Consider the following 20,801-nt stretch of genomic DNA (forward strand, 5'->3'; position numbering starts at 1 on the left):
TGACTTTCTGATGGTGTAAAGCTGTGCTGTTCAATTTGCTGGCTAGCAGCCACATGTGGCAGTTTAAATCTAAATTAATTAAAATGGGAATTTCATTAAATCAATTGCACTATCCACATATCACATATTCAGTAACCACATGTAGCTAGTAACTACCATTCTAAACAGTGTAGACAGGAAATATTTCCACTGTCATAGAAAGTTCTCTTGGTCTAAAATGTCATCTCCACACCTGATGAAAGCCCATGATTTTAAGATTTAAGCCCACTAATTCAGGCCTAAACTTTAGTGGTAAGATAATCATAGAAAAGACAGCGAAATACAAATCTATTGGCAGATATGAAGGTATATTTAAATTAAGAAAATATAGTCTTATATCATGGAGCTGACAGAAGAAATGCTGTGAAGACCCAATGAAGCTTAACTTTGGCAATAAGACTTTATGAAATCCAGGACTAAAGCAAGGAAAAACATGCACATGTGAGAAATAAAGGTATAATATTCAATTGGGGAAAAGGAGGCAAAGACCAAATGACAGACCTTGGCAGCATCCGTAACTTTTATGTTTTACATATTCTGTAGGAAACGATCACATAGTTGTTTTTCAGATCTCTAAACCATGTGAAGGCATATGGATAAATATTTCCAATAGTACCTACCATGAAATTTTAAAAAACACCTTATTCATTCTGAGCCATTAGATGATTTAGTTTACATAGACATTACATCTATTTTTTAATGTATGAATGTATGTATGTATTTTATGGTGGTAAGAACACAACATGAGAGCTACAATTTTAGAATATGTTTAAATTTAAATTTGTTGATTATAGGTACAATTATACAGTAGATCTCTAGACATTATTGGTCGTGCTTAACCAAAACTTTATGCCAACTGATTAGGCTCCTTTGTCCATGGCATTTCCCAAGCAAGAATACTGGAGTGGGTTGCCAGTTCTCCAGGGGATCTTCCTGACCCAGGGATCAAACCTGGCTGTCCTGAATTGGCAAGCAGATTCTTTACCACTGAGCTACCAGGGAAGCCCATAGTACATCTACACATTTGCTCATATACAAATATTCAAACACATCTAAGGGACTATATATAATTATAATCATGTTGTTATATCTTAAAAATCTGAGGCTCCTTCGTATTTTAGATATTCCAGGTTTAGGAAATGCATAAAATACTCCAAACACAAACAGAGGAGAATATAGATGCTTAGATAATCGTGTTTGTATGATACAGTCTATAGTAAGAATCAAAGGAGTAAGGTGAACATCAATGCTTGTTGTTCTGTCCCATTCCTCAGTTAAATCCATTTGATTAATAACCCCTATAAAAAATTCATTTACTAGAAAATGGCCAAACTTGAAATCTAGCAATATAGACTCAATTCATTTTCTTTTTATAGCTTGATTTATTGTGTTGCTTACCCAGAGCTGTTTTACAACAGTATCAAGCCATTCCTTATACTTTCCTGTGACACTGATTAAAACAGGTAAGGTTGTAAAATAACAATATTAATCCCACTGTTATTAACCGCATTTAAAACAGTCATATATACATCTCTAAAAGTCTAGGTGTGACATGCTGCTGCTTCTGCTAAGTCGCTTCAGTTGTGTCCGAGGTGTGACATAAAACAACTTATAAAGAGACAATCATTAAAGTTGCCCTCTTTGCTACTTTAAAAAAAAAAGTGAATTGGGGTTTGAGGAAAATGTTGACGTCCACATGTTAAAGAATAGCTAAATTGTTAATTAGAATTGGTCCCCTGTCCCTGCTGTGTAGACCAATCTAGTCCCCTTAGAGTCTTTAACATTGTTAAGTATTGCAAATAACAATGTTTGCAAAAGTGTTGCCCTTCACACTTCCATATATCCCCACTGCATACTCTGAATACCTTCTCATCACTGCCAGCTTTCCCCCCGTCCATCAGTCTTCCTCTTCCTCTTAAATCTTTAACCTCTCCTATTCCATTGTTCCTACCCCCAGCCCTTTCTTCAGTGGTTTCTCTTCCTCCACTCACCCCTAAATGGTTAAATGTCAAAATCATTAGCCCCTTTTCATCTTTATAATCTCCACTCTGACAAATTGTATTTACTACTAACTACTTCCTACATTTTGGTAACTCCCACAGTGCTAACTTGGATTTTTTTCTGATTGTTTTTCTAATTATCCTAGAAATATGTCAGATCTAACATGTCAAAAACGACATTTATCTTCTCCTTATCTCCTCCAAACTTAATTTTCTTCACTGATTCCTAATACTAATTAATAACCACCTAAGCCAGATATTTGGTGGATCCTCAAATTCTCTTTTGCTCATCTTCAAATCCACTTGGTCACTATGAGTTCCACCTCAAATATTTCATATATTTATTTCATTTTATCACTGCTATTTTGTTAAATTAGGACCTTAACATGTCTTGCCCAATGGCTGCAATAGTTTACTTCTCTAATCTTCCACTAATCTAAGCTATATTTCATTTATTTGGCTTGAGTAGCCATATAGAGTTAAAACACTTCACTCTCACCACTTCCCTGGTGGCTCAGACAGTAAAAAATCTGCAGGCAATGTGGGAGACGGGCTTGATCCCTAGGTCAGGTAGATCCCCTAGAGGAGGTCATGGCAACCCACTCCAGTATTCTTGCCTGGGGAATCCCATGGACAGAGGAGCCTGGTGGGCTACAGTCTATGGGGGTGCAAAGAGTTGGACACAGCTGAGCAACTAACACTCACTTTCAACCTTATAGAGTTAAACTGCTTCACCCTCATTTTCCCCAATATACACTTAGAACACGCCCCAGTGATAGGCCTCTTGTCTACAAGATTTTAAAGTTCAAAGATCTTTGTATGGTCTCCAAGGCCATTTATGACCTTACAGCTCTCCTCTACTCAGGGAGAAGCTTTTTTTCCTTCAGAAATGTGTGCATACCTCTATCCCAGCTGTTATCCTTTTTTTCTATAGTTGGCATTTTACATTTCTCCTCTAAAGAAGGAGTTTATTGAAACTGTGTAGACTTCACGGTCTTTCGCCTCCTTCATGAGCATCTCTAAACAAACCACCAAGCCTTCCATATAGGCACAACCTGGCACACACTTAGAAAATAGGGGGAAACTAGCAAAATCTAATATATCTCATCACATGTATATACACTTACAAAGTGGTACACCCATAGCTTTATATGTATAGACTTGCTATGAAAACAGTTAACAGGTGGCTAACAGGTGGTTGGAACTATAGTTTGAATCATATAATTTAATTAACCACTATAGCCTGTCTATAGAGATAAAATTATATGAGAACAAGATTAGTAAGTAAAACAGCTTGTGAGCCTTAAAAACTCATTATCTTTACAGATTAAAAGACCAGAAATATGCTCTTTTGGATGGTATAATTTTCATTTATCAAAAACAGAACATTACAGTGGCTTCAACAATTCAGAAGAGAAAAAAGTTAGATAAAAGAAAAACATTGCTTCAAAACTATTTCTGGAAAGACAGGTAGGTCATCAGTAATGAGTAAGTAAAGCATCTCAATAACTGTCAATCATTGCTTAAACTCACCTGATTATTGTATGCATCAGGTGCAAGTTTCTTGTACGTTGGTGCCATAAGAGTGGACAGGTTTTGTAAATGCGACTCCAGTTTCTCTTCCTGTATAAAATGAACAATTCTGCATATTAAATTCCAAATCCATTCTATCTCTATATGAAAGGTGATTAATTAGATTTTTCCCCCTACATCTTAGATCCAAATCACTATATATAGCACCTCTTATTAAATAACTGCCATCTTAACACACTGAGTGAAAAGCGTAGACCATTTATAACCTGTGTTTGTGTTGTTAAATGTGTGCCACTTTGTTATTTTAATAAGATTAATCAATCTTATACTTTGCATGCATTTTATTAATATATGTCTATACTAGTAGTAGATTAGGAGAATGAGGCCATTTAAAAGGTCACATTCTCTACTCCCTCCAGTTAGTGGCCAAGGAAGATGAGGTGTTGAAAGGATTTGTTTGGTTTAACCTATTTCCAATCTTTATATTTTTAAATGGTTATAAAAATAGCATTTCAAAATTTGAAATGATATCTCCATAGAACTAAAAATCACTAGGTGATTCAAATATGAATAAAACTCCAAGAACTATAATGTGGTATATGTGAAAAATTTTGTAAACTTTAAAAGAGGAAAAATGTTCAGTTACATTCCCTCCCCCCCAACAAAGAATATGCTTTTTTAAATGCTAGGTGATAATAGTCCATTGTTCCATTCATACCTAGATGTTCTGATTTCACATGGATATTTCTCTAAAAACCTTGGGAGATTTAACCAGCTGGCAGAAAAACGTTTGTATTTCAGAAGGTGAGGAGATTTCTGACTGAAGCCCTCCTGTCTGACAGACAGAGGATGTTACTAGCCATCCCTTGGATTTGGTTTACATGAAACACAGGAATAAATATTTATGAAGTAGTGGTGAAAAAGCTCTCCAGTGTGAAAAATTAAAGTGGAAGGCAGCAGGCAAATTTGCTATTCATTAGGTTTATTAAAGAGTTGGATGTTTTTCTTTATGAAAAGAGGACATCTAACACATTAATACAGCTTATTAAAATATTATGATTCTATGAAAAAATTTTATTGTGACTTGAAGAGCTTTGGCACTTTATTAAATTTCCGATTACCATTATTATTACAAATAATAGAGATAACACATTTTTCAATTAGAGGGATGTGTAAAAATTATTACATCAATAGTATAGATATCTATTTCAATTGCATCTAAAATTTGAAAGAAAACTATACTGTGTACAGATTCACTAAAAATTTTATCATATTTAAACACTAAACATACTGAGGTTTTCCAATTATTCAGTTAACATACCCTAGAACACAAGCTACCCAAAAGTTGTTAAATTTCATACCAGTTTACAAGTTATATTTCGAGAAATTGATAGTCCAGAGAAAGGACAAACCCAGTGATGTCAATGAGAAATCAGAGTTCGTTTATTTCAACTACACTTTTATATTAAAATCTAAGTATGTTTTAGTTACTTGAATGCACTTATTATAGTAACATTAAATCATCACATCTCATGGGCTGAAAAGGTGAATAGAAATGGTCTTTTATGAATGTGGCCGTCACAAACATGGCTTCTATAATTCAGGTTTAAAAGATGAAAGTTTTAATAGTCAAGTATTAATAATTTTAATATGGAAATGACAGCTGTGTAAAACTCAAATTAATATAAAAGACAAAGAATAAAAAGACATAAGCATAAAGAGTTTGTGTTGCTCAAACCCTATTACTTTGGTATCACATGGTTGTTATCATGCATAAATTTTATAAAATATTATTATGTGTGTCTACAGTTTGGCCAAAATTTTATTGATCCATCTTTGAGATGGGAAATTCTCTCTGCTAATGAGAGTTTAGCAGAGCATATCATATTATTCATTTCATCTGTGTTCACCAATTCTCCATAAAAAATAAACAGATTATACATCAGGAAGTAAACAAACCTCTTTTGGGTCATCCCCAAGCAGCTTAAATTTTCTTGGGATCTTGCTTCTGGCAAACTTACATCCATTGTAGTACATGCTCCATGAACAACCAAAAGAAAAGGAGGCACCACAGGTGTCTGGGTCCAGCCCCTGACAGGCACAGGTTCTCCTGAGAAAGCAAAGAACCAAGTTCAGGACTATGGGTAGCACTGACTGGGCCATCAATCTCATATTCTGGGTATCTACATTCCAAAATGGGTGCAAATTAATTTTAAAACTCTATATTAAGCTGTGCCACAATCAAATGAGAAAAGAACTATTTCAACTGACTCAAAAAGACCATTTAAACAAACATTTTATTGCACTATAAACTGGAGAAAAGTACACATGATTTTATAGCTTGCAATCACTCACAAATGAAACATACCCATGTGGCACTTAAACTAAGAAACAAAACATCCACTTGCGCCTTCAAAACCCCATCCTTTCAGGCACTGTCCTCCTAACAGTAACTTCTATCACAAGAGATGAGTTTTGCCTATCTTTACACTATATGTGTGCCTCTGCCTGGGCCCATACACTCAGGCATGTCCGACTCGTTGCGATTCCATGGACTGTAGCCCGCCAGGCTCCTTTGTCCATGAGATTCTCCAGGTAAGAATACTGGAGTAGGTTGCCATTTCCTTCTCCAGGGGATCTTCCTGATGCAGGGATCGAATCTGAGTCTCCTGCATTGGCAGGCAAATTCTTTACCACTGAAGCACGAGGGAAACCCTTTATACTATATATACACTATTATGTCCATTGTGCTTAGTCACTCAATTGTGTCTAAATCTTTGTGTAGTTTTGACTATTTTTATACTACACGTAAAGAAAAGGCAGAGGAACCAGAGATCAAATTGCCAACATCCGTTAGAGCATCGAAAAAGCAAGAGAGTTCCAGAAAAACATCTACTTCTGCTTTACTGACTATGGCAAAGCCTTTGACTGTGTGGATCACAACAAACTGTAAAAAATTCTGAAAGAGATGGGAATACCAGACCACCTTACCTACCGTCCTGAGAAATCTGTATGCAGGTCAAGAAGCAACAGTTAGAACTGACCATGAAACAACAGACTGGTTCCAAATCGGGAAAGGAGAACATCAAGACCGTATACTGTCACCCTGCTTATTCAACTTATATGCAGAGTACATAATGTGAAATGCCAGGCTGGATGAAGCACAAGCTGGAATCAAGACTGTTGGGAGAATTATCAATAACCTCAGATATGCAGATGACACCACCCTTACGGCAGAAAGTGAAGAACTAAAGAGCCTCTTGATAAACGTGAAAGAGGAAGAGTGAAAAAGTTGGCTTAAAACTCAACATTCAGTCCCATCATTTCATGGCAAATAGGGAAACAATGGAAAGAGTGACAGACATTATTTTTGGGGACTCCAAAATCACTGCAGATAGTGACTGCAGCCATGAAATTAAAAGACACTTACTCTGTGGAAGAAAAGCTACGACCAACCTAGATAGCATATTAAGAAGCAGAGACATTACTTCATCAACAAAGGTCCATGTGGTCAAAGCTATGGTTTTTCCAGTAGTCATACATGGATGTGAGAGTTGGACTATAAAGAAACCTGAGCGTTGAAGAATTGCTGCTTTTGAACTATGGTGTTGGAGAAGACTCTTGAGAGTCCCTTGGACTGCAAGGAGAGTCAACCAGTCCATTCTAAAGGAAATCAGTCCTGAATATTCATTGGAAGGACTGATGCTGAAGCAGAAACTCCAGTACTTTGGCCACCTGATTCGAAGAACTGACTCATCTGAAAAGTCCCTGATGCTGGTAAAGATTGGAGGTGGGAGGAGAAGGCGATGACAGAGGATGAGATGGTTGGATGGCATCACTGACTCGATGGACATGACTTTGAGTAAGCTCTGGGAGTTGGTGATGGACAGGAAAGCCTGGAGTGCTGCAGCCCATGGGGTCGCAAAGAGTCAGACACAACTGAGAGACTGAACTGAACTGACACTACATGTAGTATGCTGTATTATCCTGTGGTATAAAAACAGAAATGTGTGTATGTATATTATACACATACATATATAACATACACAGGTACATGCAATTATTTAGTATAAGCTTATCTGTGTCTTTTCTTCAACATTTCTTGGATGTTACAACTGTATTGTTACGTGTAGTTTTACTATATTTACATGCATACAGTTTTCAGTTGTATAAATATGCCACAAATTAACCATCCCAACACAGACGGGCCTTTGAGTGCCTTCTAGTTTTTGGCTAAAATATAGTACTGTGGCTTTACAGACCAAGTCAGCTATATCCTAAGGGCAATAAACAGGCGACCAAGCAAAGAAATCAAAAATTTAAAACAAGATAAAACAAGCCAGAAGGAAAACTGTATTAATAGGTATTTTTTTCCTAGCTGTACTGAGGTATAATTGAAAAATGAAATTGTAAATATTTAAAGTATACAATGTGATGATTTGATATAAGCATATATTATGCAAGGATTTTCCCATGAAGTTAGTTAACATATCTGTCACCTCACAAATTTATCTTTTTTTTTTCTTGCAAAGAACATTTAAGTATGACCCTTTTAGCAAATTTCAGTTATAAGGTGTTATCAACCATAGTTACCATGTTATACATTAGAGCCTCAGATCTTATTTTATAATGAAAGATGATTATATACATATATACTTTACCAATCTCTCCCTATTTCCTTCAGGCCATAGCCTCTCACAACCACTATGCTACTCTGTTTTAATGAGTTTGATTTTTATTTGTTTGTTTTTGACTCCATGGATAATTGATACCATTAGTATTTGTCTTTTTCCATATGGCTTATTTCAGTCAGTTAATACCCTCCAAGTTCATCCACGTTTCAAAAATGACAGGATTTCCTTTTTTAAAAGCTGAATAGTATTCGTGTGTGTGTGTGTGTGTGTGTGTGTGTGTGTACACAAACCACATCTTTATCCATTTATCCATTAATGGAGTCTTAGGTTGTCTCCACACCTTGGTTATAGTAAACAACGCTGCAGTTGGAGAGCAGATACTTCTGAGATAATGACTTCATTTACTCTGGATACATGTGGACAAGTGGATGGTTGCATCTTTCATTTATGTATTGTTCTCTTGACCTCACTGGACAACAACAGTCTTATTTGTAGTAACAATATTACTTTGAAGTTACTTATGTATGTTCTGACATGAAGAAATCATTGTTAACGTCAATTAAGAATTTCAGCATAAGATGAAAGAAGTCTAAAGATAAGTAAAGATCCTGTAATCCTATGAATAGGAAATAGTATGAATTCATGGGTTAAAAAGTTCAAAATTTCTCTTTCTAAAAAAATTTCTATATCTTCACACTGAATATACCTAAAGTAACAATATTGTCACATTAGAATTGTTACTCCAGAATTAGGCTGGATATCCTCCAAAGCCCTGCTCTTGGAGAAATGTCACTATTTTACCTATTTGGTAGCTCTTTAGAAGACCTCACCAACAAGGCTTTCTTTATTTGATCTGACCTGGAGCTCACCTATTGTATACAGCCTTTTCCCCACTGGAGGTATTTGTTGACAATAGTCAGAGGCAGTTGTTGAACACTGTAGCTGTCTGAGGTCTTGGTAGACAAAACTAGCTAGACTGACCAAGAAAAAGAGAGAAGACCCAAATTACTAAAATTAGAAATCAAAAAGAGGATATTACCAATGACCTTATTAAAAGCATTATAAGAGAATACTATAAAAATGATCTATTAACAAATTAGATAACATAGATGAAATGGACAAAAGTTCCAGGAAGCACAAACTACTGAAACTGATGAAATAGAAATCTGAATATATCTATAACAAAAAGACTGAATCAATAATCAAAAAACTGCCCGCAAGGATAAACCCAGGAGTACATGATTTTCCTGTTACATTTAAAGAACTAGCCCCAATCCTTTACAAATTCTTCCAAATAATATGAGAGAACCCTTCCCAATGTATCCTAGGAATCTAGTATTACCCTGAAACCATAAAACAAAGACATCAAAAGAAAACTATAGACCAATATCTTATGAATATAGATGAAAAAATCCTCAATAAAACACCAGCAAACAGAATCCAACAACATACACAAAAAGTATACACTATAGCCAAGTAATAACTATCCCAGAAATGCAGTGTTGGTCCAGTGTACCAAAAAAAAAAAAAAAAAAAAAATCAATATTAAATGCTACATTAACAAAATGAAATTCAGAAAAAGCATCTGAGAAAAGTCCAACATCCTTTTATGATAAAAATGTTCAACCTAAGAACAGAAAAAAATCTTCCTTAATCTGACAAAGAACATTTACAAAAACCCTACATTTAACGTCATACTAAATAGTGAAAAACTAAAAGTTTTCCTCTTAAAATCAGGGATAAAACATAGATGTTTGCTTTTGCCAGTTCTGTTCACAATCTACTATATGTTCTAGCCTGGGAAATAATGCAAAAGTGTTAAGAAAAAAAAAAGTAAAGACACTCAGATTGGCAATGAAGAAATTATCTCTATTCGTAGATGACAAGATTTTTGTATGTATAAATCCTAAGGAATCCACTAAAAAAAATTAATACTAATCAACTAGTTTAATAAGTTTTCAGGATACAAGGTTAATATATAAAAACCAATCGTGTAAGTGTATACTAGCAATGAACAATTCAAAACTGAAATCAAAATAATTCCACTTATAGTATCAAAAATAATAAATTATTTAGGAATTTGACAAAAGAAGTGTAGTACTTGTACACTGCAAACTACAAAACATCATTGAAAAAAATTAAAAACCTAAATAAATGTAAGGACATACTGTCTAATAAATAGGAAGATGTAATATTGTTAAGATATCAATAGAACCTCTGTCAAAATCCCAGATGGGGAGATTAATAAGTTGATCCTAAAATTCATAGAGACCTGAAAAGGACACAAAATAGCCAAAACCATCCTATAAAAGGAAAACAGAGATTTACACACCCAATTTCAAAACTTATCACAACAACTACGGCAGTCAATGCCATGAAGTATTGGTATAAGGACAGGCATATAAATTAATGAAATAGGAAAGTCCTGAAATGACCCATACATCTTTGTCAATTAGTTTTCAACAGGAATGACAAGAAATTCAATATGGAAAACACAGTCTCTTCAACAAATGGTGCTGAGACAACTGGATAGTCACATGCAAAAGAATGAAGTTGACTTCTTATCTCACATGATAACTTAACAGTGATCAAAAGACTCAAATGTAAGAGCTAGAACTATAATACCCTGGGAAGAAAACACTGGTGTAAATCTTCAAGACCTTGGATTATACAATGATTTCTTAGATATGACACTAAAAGTATAAGCAATTAATTTAAAAAGACAAATTGATTTCATCAAAATAAAAAACTGTGCTTCAAGGATATCATCAAATGAAGAGATAACCTACAGAATGAGAAAATATCTGCAAACCATATATCTGATGAGTTCTAGTATCCAGAACAATTAAAAACTGAGCAAAGATTTAAGTAAAGATTTCTTCAAACAAGATAGAGAGGAATAGCCAATAGGAAATGAAATAATGACTAACACCATTACTCATGTGAAGTGAAGTGAAGTCACTCAGTCGTGTCCGACTCTTTGCGACCCCATGGCTGTAGCCTATCAGGCTCCTCCATCCATGGGATTTTCCAGGCAAGAGTGCTGGAGTGGATTACCATTTCCTTCTCCAGGGGATCTTCCCAACCCAGGAATCGAACCCGGGTCTCCTGCATTGCAGGCAGATGCTTTACCATCTGAGCCACAGAGCAGCCCCATCATTACTCATAGGGAAATGCAAATCAAAACCATGAGATACACATTATACCCGCTGAAAAGGTTATAATGAAAAAGGCAGACAATAAATACTTTTGATTAAAATGCAGAAACATAAGAACCTCTGTTTTGTTGCTAAGCATGAAGAGTGGTGCAGCTGTTTTGGAAAAGTCTGGCAGCTCCTCAGAAAGTTAAACAGCATTACCAAATGACTATCAATGCCATTCCTAGGTATATACCCAAGAGAAGTGAAAATATATGTCTATACAAACACATGTACACAGATATTTTTAGCAGCCAAAAAGTAGAAATAACCAAAATGTCTATGAACTGATAAATAGAGAAAATGTGGTATATATACACAATGGAATACTATTCAGTCATAAAAAAGAAATAAAGTACTGATTACTGTGATGACAAAGTCAAACCTTTAAAACATTATAAGATATAAGAATAAAATCCTACCTAAAGAGCCAAAAGACCTGTACTCTGAAAACTATCAGACACTGACGAAAGAAAGCGAAGATGACAAACATGGAAAGATATACCAAGACATCTTCCAAGATATGTTCTTGGATTAGAAGAATCAATATTATCAAAATGACTATACTACCCAAGGCAATATACAGATTCAATGCAATCCCTATCAAATTGCCAGTGGCATTTTTCACAGAACTAGAATAAAAAAATATTTAATTTGTATGGATACACAAAAGACCCTGAATAGCCAAAGCAAGCCTGAGAAAGAAAAATAAAGCTGGAGGAATCAGGCTCCCTGACTTCAGACTATTCTATAAAGTCACAGTTATCAAAACAGTTTGGTACTGGTGCAAAAACAGAAATATATTGACAGATCAATGGAACAGAAATAAAGCCACACATCTATGCTCAATTAATCTATGGCTAAGGAGGCAAGAATATACAGTGGAGAAAAGACAGTCTCTTCAATAAGTGGGGCTGGGAAAACTGGACGGCCACATATAAAAGAATGAAATTAGAACACTCTCTGAAAACATACACAAAAATAAACTTTGAAATGGATTAAAGACTTAAATGTAAAGCTGAACACTAAAAACTCTTAGAGGAAAATACAGGCAGAATACTCTAACAAAAATTTTGCAGCAATAGCCTTTTTTGATCCACCTCCTAGTGAAAATAAAAACAAAAAAACAAATGCGACCTAATTAAACTTAAAATCTTCTGTACAGCAAAGGAAACCATAAACAAAATGAAAAGATAACCCACAGAATGGGGGAAAATATTTACAAAAAAAAAGTGACTGACAAGGGATTAATTTCTAATATACAAACAGTTCATGTAGTTCTATATTTTAAAAAAATCAAAAAATGGGCAGAAGATCTAAATAGACATTTCTCCAAAGACATACAGATGGCCAAAAAGCACATGAAAGATGCTCAACATCGCTAATTATTAGAGAAATGCAAGTCAAAACGACAATGAGCAATAACCTTGCACCAGTCACAATGGCCGTTATCAAAAAATCTATAAACAGTAAACGCTGGAGAGGGTTTGGAGAAAACGGAACGCTTCTACACTGTTTGTGGGAAATATAAATTGGTACAGCCATTAGACAGAATAGTATGGAAGTTCCTTAAAAAACTAAAAATGGAACTACCATATGATCCAGCAATCCCATTCCTGGGCATGTATCTGGAGAAAACTAGAATTTGAAAAGATATATGCACCCTGATGTTTACTGCAACACTATTTACAATAGCCAAAACATGGAAGCAACCTCACTGTCCATCGACAGAAGAATGAATGTGATATATATATATATATATGTGTGTGTGTGTGTGTGTGTGTGTGTATATATATATGTGTGTATATATATGTGTATATATATATGTGTGTATATATATATATATACACACAATGGAGTATCACTTGGCTATAGAAAAGAATGAAATAATGCCATCTGCAGCAACATGGATGGACCTGGAGATTATCATACTAAGTGAAGTCAGTCAGAGAAAGCCAAATATCACATGATATCAGTCATGCGGAATCTAAGTTTTAAAAAATGATTTACAAAACAAAGGAGCTTGGGATTAACATACACACACTACTATATACAGAAGACCAGCAAAGCACAGGAAACAGTTCAGTATCCTGCAACAATCTATATGGGAGAAGAATCTGAAAAAGAGTGAATATATGTACAAGTGAATCACTATGCTGGATACCTGAAACTAAGACAACATTGTAAACCAACTATACTCTGCTAAACATTAAAAAAAAAATTTAAAGACCACACATTATGCTAAGTGGAAAAGGCCAGACAGACAGGTTAAATATTATATGATTCTATTAATATGAAATGCCCAGAGGAGGCAAATTTATAGAGACGGAAAGTTGATCAGTAGTTGTCATTTAGGGGAGAGAAGAATGGAAAGTGACTAACCAATGGCTATGAGGTTTATATTTGGGCGTGACAAAAATGTTGCACAGCTTCATGAATACACTAATGTACTGTATTGTATACTAAAAGGGTGAATTTTATAGTGTGTGAATTATATCTAAATTTTAAAAGGTCACTACATAACAAAGTGACTTCAAGGTGATTTCCTACATGAAGTGGATACTAAAAAGGCACATTTCTTTCGACAGAGGCCTTTCAATTACAGTTAGAATTTTCACATTGTAGCCTCATTTCAACATGACTCAAAATTTGGCTAATTGTTAAATAACAAATCAGAGAAACTGTAGTAAAAATATTTGCCTGTGCAACATATTTTTAAAATGCTTCAACCTCTTTGGACTTCTAACTATAAAAAAGAAAAGAAATGTAAGCTAGAAACTAGATCAGCTATTCAAACTTATGCAAGAATAGAAAACTAGCAAAATAATTTAAATGTATACAACAAACAAATTTGTACAACATTAAAAAATAAGAAACATTTCAATTTGCAAACTAATATAAACAGGTAATAATCATCGATGGATGTGCTAAGCTGTTAAGTGAAAGTTTTCTAGGAAACTTTATGATGGGTGGATCAAGCTAATAACTTCTGAAATGAACACTGATAATATCACTAGAAATGGAACAAAGCAGATATGTCTCTCATGATGGGTCTAAAGAAGTAAGATTATTTCATGACCACTTATGAAGCATTCTGCTAATGTACATGTATATATACGTATTTAAGTCTCTAACTACCACTGTCTAAATGATATTAGTGGCAGAGGAACAAGTTAAGCAAGTGTGCACAGTCAAATCCAGAGTGTGGGAAATTTTACAAAGCAAATCAAAATCATACAGTCTAACAAAGTCCTTAAAAAGAGGGGAAACTATTCACAAGAAGCTTGTGAATCATATACTTTATCTTACAAACTGGGACACTTTTGAAAATAAAAGGAAGTTTTATCAATAATTATGTTAGACGACAGGCTTGAACTAGGGCCTACTGAAAAGTCTCAATCAAATGCAAGATACAGACTTTCTTTTTTTCAGTGTTTTTTCACTCTCTGTGTATATTGGAAATAGGATCCAGTTAGGGAATTTTAAATGTGGTCTGAACATTAAATGATATTCAAGAACCACCCAATTTTGAAATGAAGGATAATGCCACTGTGACTAGGTTTTGTTTAAAACAAAAAGTCCTTATCTGTTAGCGCTATACATCAGAGTGAATGTAGCTGAGATGATATGACATCTGTTTTGCTTTAAAACAGTGGCAGGGGTGGGGTTAGAAAGTGTGGCAAGGAGGATATATGTAATAGTATTGGCAAAATGTTGATAAATATTGAGGCTGTGTGATGAGTTCCTGGGGATTCATTATCCTGTACTCTCCATTTATGTATATTGGAAAATTTTTTATAATATACAGTTTCTTTAAAAGTTTAATATCACCTAGCATGGCAGAGACAGTTCTGGCTTTGACTTTCTTATAATGACAGATAGCAGTCCCACAACCCCTACTTGCCAAAAAAATACTGATTAGGCTTAGTCCATAAAATGGACATCTCAAAGGGAGATCTTTAAAGGAGGAACAAATGGCTTGGCTCAAAGGAAATGTAAAAATTCATTCTGATTTTCCCACTGGAAGATGCTCTCAGAGTTGTTTCTGGACTCACAGTGGGTGGTTACGGTGCACGCGGGCACTGGGATTTATAACAATTCAGTGATGAGAGTCACATAGCTTTGAACATTAAAATGAGTCAGCAGCCCCAGTTTGAGATTATCCTTCATTGTTGTTGTTTAGTTATTTCAGTCGTGTCTGATTCTTCTTGACCCCATGGACTATAGCCCACCAGGCTCCTCTGTCCATAGGATTCTCCAGGCAAGAATACTGGAGTGGGTTGCTATTTTCTCCTCCAGGGGATCTTCCCGACCCAGGGATAAAACCCATGTCTCCTGCATTGCAGGCAGATTCTTTTCCTGCTGAGCCACCAGGGAAGCCCTTTGACCCTGTTACCAGGAGTTTTTCAAGGCCTAAGGATAGAGAAACAATAAACAAGCTGCAATAAAAATAAAATCTCATACCATGAAAATAAATATTCTTCATACTTGGCAAATAATAATAATTTTAACTTTTGCCAGATATGAAATAAAATTTTATAGGGTAGGAGAAACTTCATAAGCTGTATCTGAGTGATATATGGTATGCCATTGGTTAAGTGTCTATTTGAATCATGTACTTCAAGCATATTTTTTGTTTTTTGGGGGGACTGCTGTAAGTATGAGTAGCCCAAAGCCAAAATACCATCTAAATAACTCCCCATCTTTACTTTGAAATTCCAGACCAAGTTAAGCAAAAGTATACAGACTGGCCTTTAAAATGTCTTAATATTTGCAGCACATCTTTTAATAGGTTTGTACTTGCCTCCTATTTAGACCAGTGAAACAAATTACAGTTTTTTCTTAGACCCCAGCCCCATCAACATTCATTATTTTCAAATGCAAAATAATGTAATTTAGCAAAGTTTTAACATAAAATCTGACATATAGAAATAAATTCTGTTTCAGACACAATGGCATTTATAGGAATCAAAGAAAAGCCTTCATGGGAAAAATAACAGGTATTATAAAAATTAAATCAATTTCAAAGGATGTGAAATATAGTTTGCAAGAAACTTTAAGAAATGTAAACAGAACTGTCATTTTCACAAGATCTTTGGTGGTTTAGAAGTTCCAGCCATCAAGTGTAAGAGGAGGTCTGCTTTACAAACACAAGGCAATGTCACTGAATTCCTGAGAAAAATGTTATTACCAACACCAGCTCAAGATGTCTTAATGTTCATCTTCTTTCTGATTAAAGGCACCTAAATCAATTTTTTTTAAAAAGATGAAACATGAGATGTTAGGATAAATAGAATATTACTTTACACCTAAAGCAATGAAGGAGACCCCGGTTTGATTCCTGGGTTGGGAAGATCTGCTGGAGAAGGGATATACTCTAGTATTCTTGGGCTTTCCTTGTGGTTCAACTCTCCCGCAATGTGGGAGACCTAGGTTCGATCCCTATGTTGGGAAGATCCCCTGGAGAAGTGAGAGGCAAGCAGTTCCAGTATCCTGGCCTGGAGAGTTTCATGGACATGCAGTTGCAAAGAGTTGGACATGACTGAGCAACTTTCACTTCACTGCACTTCAAAGCAGTCAACCATAAGTTTGAGTCATGTCTTATGAATCAACAACTTGGATCCTCCAATCTGTCATTTGTGAAAGTGGGTTTATGGCCATAAGGTACACACCATGAAATTTCTGGATCATAACTATCATAGAAAACCAATCCACATTTTCATACTGAAACAGTAACTTTGATAGATTATTAATAGTTGACTTAGAACCCCCTCTACCTGCCTCCAATGTCCCAGAGGGAGAACCTATGTTAACATATACTTAAACCATACCAGTTTGAGTAACAGTCAACGAAATTACAAATTTGGTTAGCAGTGGGTTACTGCAATGAGCAGACAATATTTCCATAAGCTCAGTAGACTATTTTGTAATTTGGTGGACACAGGAGAAAGGAGACTAAAAGAAGAAGTGCAAAATTAAACTGTGACTATAATAGTTACATAGGATTTCAGTGCAGCACTGTGAATTTTCCTGTATTTTTTTAAAATGATATACAAGAATACCATAGCAGAAGGAAAATTAAAAAGTACACTTTCTCAAAGTGAAGATTTAAATTTCCTGCAAGTAGATGAGATTAAAAAATAAAAAAACACAAACAAACCATAAATTCTTGGTTGCATTAAATATATTTAAATGTATACCCTTGTTTTCCTAAATAATGTCCATCCATAGCTAATGTGTTGATTATTTAGCAGCAGTAAAAATAGAGGCAATTTTGATTATTACAATGGAAGTAATAAACTAGATTGCAATGAAGTCAAAACCAGTTTGTTCCTACAGGACCTCTACAAGCCTTGTTGCTGATGTAGTAAAATCCTTGATCTGGAAACCCTAAAGTTTCTTACCAAGCTTACTGTCTTAAATACTGCGACACAGAAGTGTTATCAATACTAACACGATGGCCAGGCACACAGAGCGAGCCTGCAGCGAGTGGACACACAAATATTTTCAAGTTTATAGTATGGTCCAGTTTGTGGATATACACAGACTTCCAGCAAGCTGCTTCTAACTCATAGCTACACTGTCCAAAGGTACAAAATATTACTGAGTGCACCTTCCTCAAAGTATCCATGTTAGCAAATACAAGATCCTATCGCAGGTTTGTGAAGCGGGCATTTTGAGCCCTATTTTATAAACATGAAAACGCAAGTTCGACTCTTTACCCTCAAGCCAATAGTCAGGCCGTTTTTAGCAGCGGAGAAAGAGGAGAGGCCCCCCGGAGGCACTTACTCTTCGTTCAGGGCGCAGCGCCGGTTGGTGAGCATGCCATACTTCCTTAACGTCTCGGTGAGCTCCGAGTACAGCTTGTCGGCCAGAGAGACTGGGATGCCTTCCCACACCAGGATGAGAATCACGATCACCGCAGCCTCACAGGTGTGGCCAGCTCGCTCCCGCACCAAGCACAGTAGCTTCTCCTCGCTGCAGCTTCTGCGAACCACCTGTTCGGGTCACCATTCCACCCCAACACCCCCACCCCAACCAAAACAAAACAAGGGTCACTTGCGGCAGAGGAGAGCATTGATTGATGTCTGTATATTTTCTCACATCTGGTCACAATTAGGTTGACATCTATCATCACATGCCACCTGCCTTTTGTTGCCCATCTATGACGCTGGGGCTTACCCTGGGGTCAGAACCAGGAGAGATGCAAATGCAGGCAGTGTGTAGCAGCCCCTCCCCAGGACACTGCAGGCAATGCTCCCTGCATTAAAGCCAGAGCTACAGGGGCAAGACTTTAAAGTTCCAGGGCTTCAAAAATGACAAGATAAAGATTAACTGCAGATTTTTAAAGGATTAGGACCTCACATGCAGGGAAGAACTATACTTCTAGTAGGCACCTGAACAGACCTCCTCCTCGCCATTAAGTTCTTTCAATTAAGTAGTCTGTACATGGTTTTAAACTGCCTTTTTCTTAAGAGATGACAAAATGGTAAATATAAGCAATATTCCTTTCAACTGGCATAAATGACTGTCTGATCTGGACAACCCAATTCTCAGGGTTAGGTGAATGAATCAAAATGCCCACGACTGAGGATCAAAGGCCTTGTCAAGTCACACTTACCCATTTGGCAATAGGACATCCCTGAGAACTTTTGCCTTCTTTACCAGTATAGATGACTCTTTCAATCCTAATAGCTTTACCCTTCTGTCCAAACCTTAAAGAAATCCACAGAAACACACACACACATAGAATTAGCAAATGAATCTGAGAGGCAACCAAAATACTGAACATTTGAGCATGATTTTATTCTATGATCACATCCTGAGAAATGAATAGTTTAATTTATCAAAAAACCCAGAACTAAGCCAAGGAAACTGGATAACAGACTTTAAGCCTTGTATCTCTTTAGTATCAAAATATATTGATAATTGTAATGAACTGTTTTGAAATTATATGTTGGGTAAAAATAATGGGAAACTTATTTTTATACATAATTTCACAAAGCACAAAACTTTTCCAAGTTTGTTAAATTTAGTCTTCCAAGATATGTACTATTTGATTTGTCCTTTGCTGAATTTAACTATTTTAAAACTTGGGGAATCTTAATAGATTTTAGTTAGAATCTATTCCTCTAAGAATCTCTCTCACGTTGTTTAAAAGGCTGTCAAATAACTAGTATCCAGCAATTTTGAAACTATGGAATAATTCTAGAAACAGATTATACTTTCCCTTATGACCAAGACACTACTTACTACTTGCTAATAAAAGAGGGCACTTAGGAAAATTCACTATTTTTGCCAGGCTATGAGATGATTATTTAGTGAATTTCTATATGCTCATTTAGAAATAAATGATTTAGAATTGGGGCAACAATGATACAGAATATGTCCTTGCTGCCCAGAATGCTTCCTAATGTATTTTGATGATAAAACTGCCTACCTCTTAAAGAAAAGGCACCCCAGCATAACAGCAGCTCAGCGCTGTTGACACCTGTATGAACGTCTCTCTCTGCACTGATTATCTCAGAATTTTCTACATGCAGGAGTAACCATGTAGATTCAGGTAAATACTTGCATACTTATGACTAACAGTTAAACATAAATGTAGCTATAAATAGAATCTGTTCTATTTCTATTCAGTATATCATTCTTGCTTTCTGCTCATACCAGTGGACAACTTCCTTAGAGATAGCTACTCGTTTACAACTCGAGGTGAACTGCACTCAATGGTTCCCTTCTTATAGCACCTTTCCCCTCTTTCTGACACTTTATCATCAAGTGGGAAAACCAGAGTGGGGCCTCTCTTTGCAGCCTGCGCCAGCACCCTTATGCCTGGCAGGCTGGCTGGCTGGCTGGTTCTTGTCCATGCCTGGGTTTTCTGGCATCCATCTCAAAGTGGGCAGCCTGTGCCAGCTTGCAGACTATTAGTCCTGTCAAATATTGTGACTCTCTGGTGAATAGCACAGTGTGTAGCGTTGGCAACCCTGGAATAGCTAAGCTTACTAATAATTACTCAGTTTACAATTGTTTACTGCTTTGTATGTGAAAGCTGGAAAAATTCTGACATATACAAAAGGATAACCGTTCATCTGCCCTGTGCCTTTGTGTTAATTACCTTTCTTCCATGATTTCTCTAATAGCTGCCACATTAGGACCTGCTCCTAGATGGGTATAAAAAGGACCTTCATCTTTTTCAATAATTTGCTCTGTTGAGATAATAGAAGATTATTATTTTAGACCTCAATTATACTAAATATAAAGGCTATATCCACAAAGCTTATCCCCCAACTGTACAGTAAGGGCCCTGAATGTGACTTTAAACATTTTTTTTCCTTTAAAATGAATTGACGGACTAATCTATTAAAAAAAATGTGCGAAATAATTAAGTATATGTACAT

General features: G+C 35.8%; 1 protein-coding gene across 1 annotated transcript in view; it reads right to left on the reverse strand.

Annotated features, from left to right (window-relative positions):
• The window catches only part of TET2 (tet methylcytosine dioxygenase 2), a 133,798-nt gene that overhangs the window by 15,903 nt on the left and 97,094 nt on the right, over positions 1–20,801 (reverse strand). The window contains exons 4-8 of the mRNA XM_069593577.1: positions 20,519–20,609; positions 19,025–19,118; positions 18,193–18,401; positions 5,532–5,682; positions 3,573–3,662 (exon numbers count right to left, since the gene is read on the reverse strand). Coding sequence (XP_069449678.1) covers positions 3,573–3,662; positions 5,532–5,682; positions 18,193–18,401; positions 19,025–19,118; positions 20,519–20,609 — 635 coding nt within the window. The remainder of the gene's footprint in view (positions 1–3,572; positions 3,663–5,531; positions 5,683–18,192; positions 18,402–19,024; positions 19,119–20,518; positions 20,610–20,801) is intronic.

The sequence above is a fragment of the Ovis canadensis genome, chromosome 6 (assembly GCF_042477335.2).
Source record: "Ovis canadensis isolate MfBH-ARS-UI-01 breed Bighorn chromosome 6, ARS-UI_OviCan_v2, whole genome shotgun sequence".
NCBI lineage: Eukaryota > Metazoa > Chordata > Mammalia > Artiodactyla > Bovidae > Ovis > Ovis canadensis.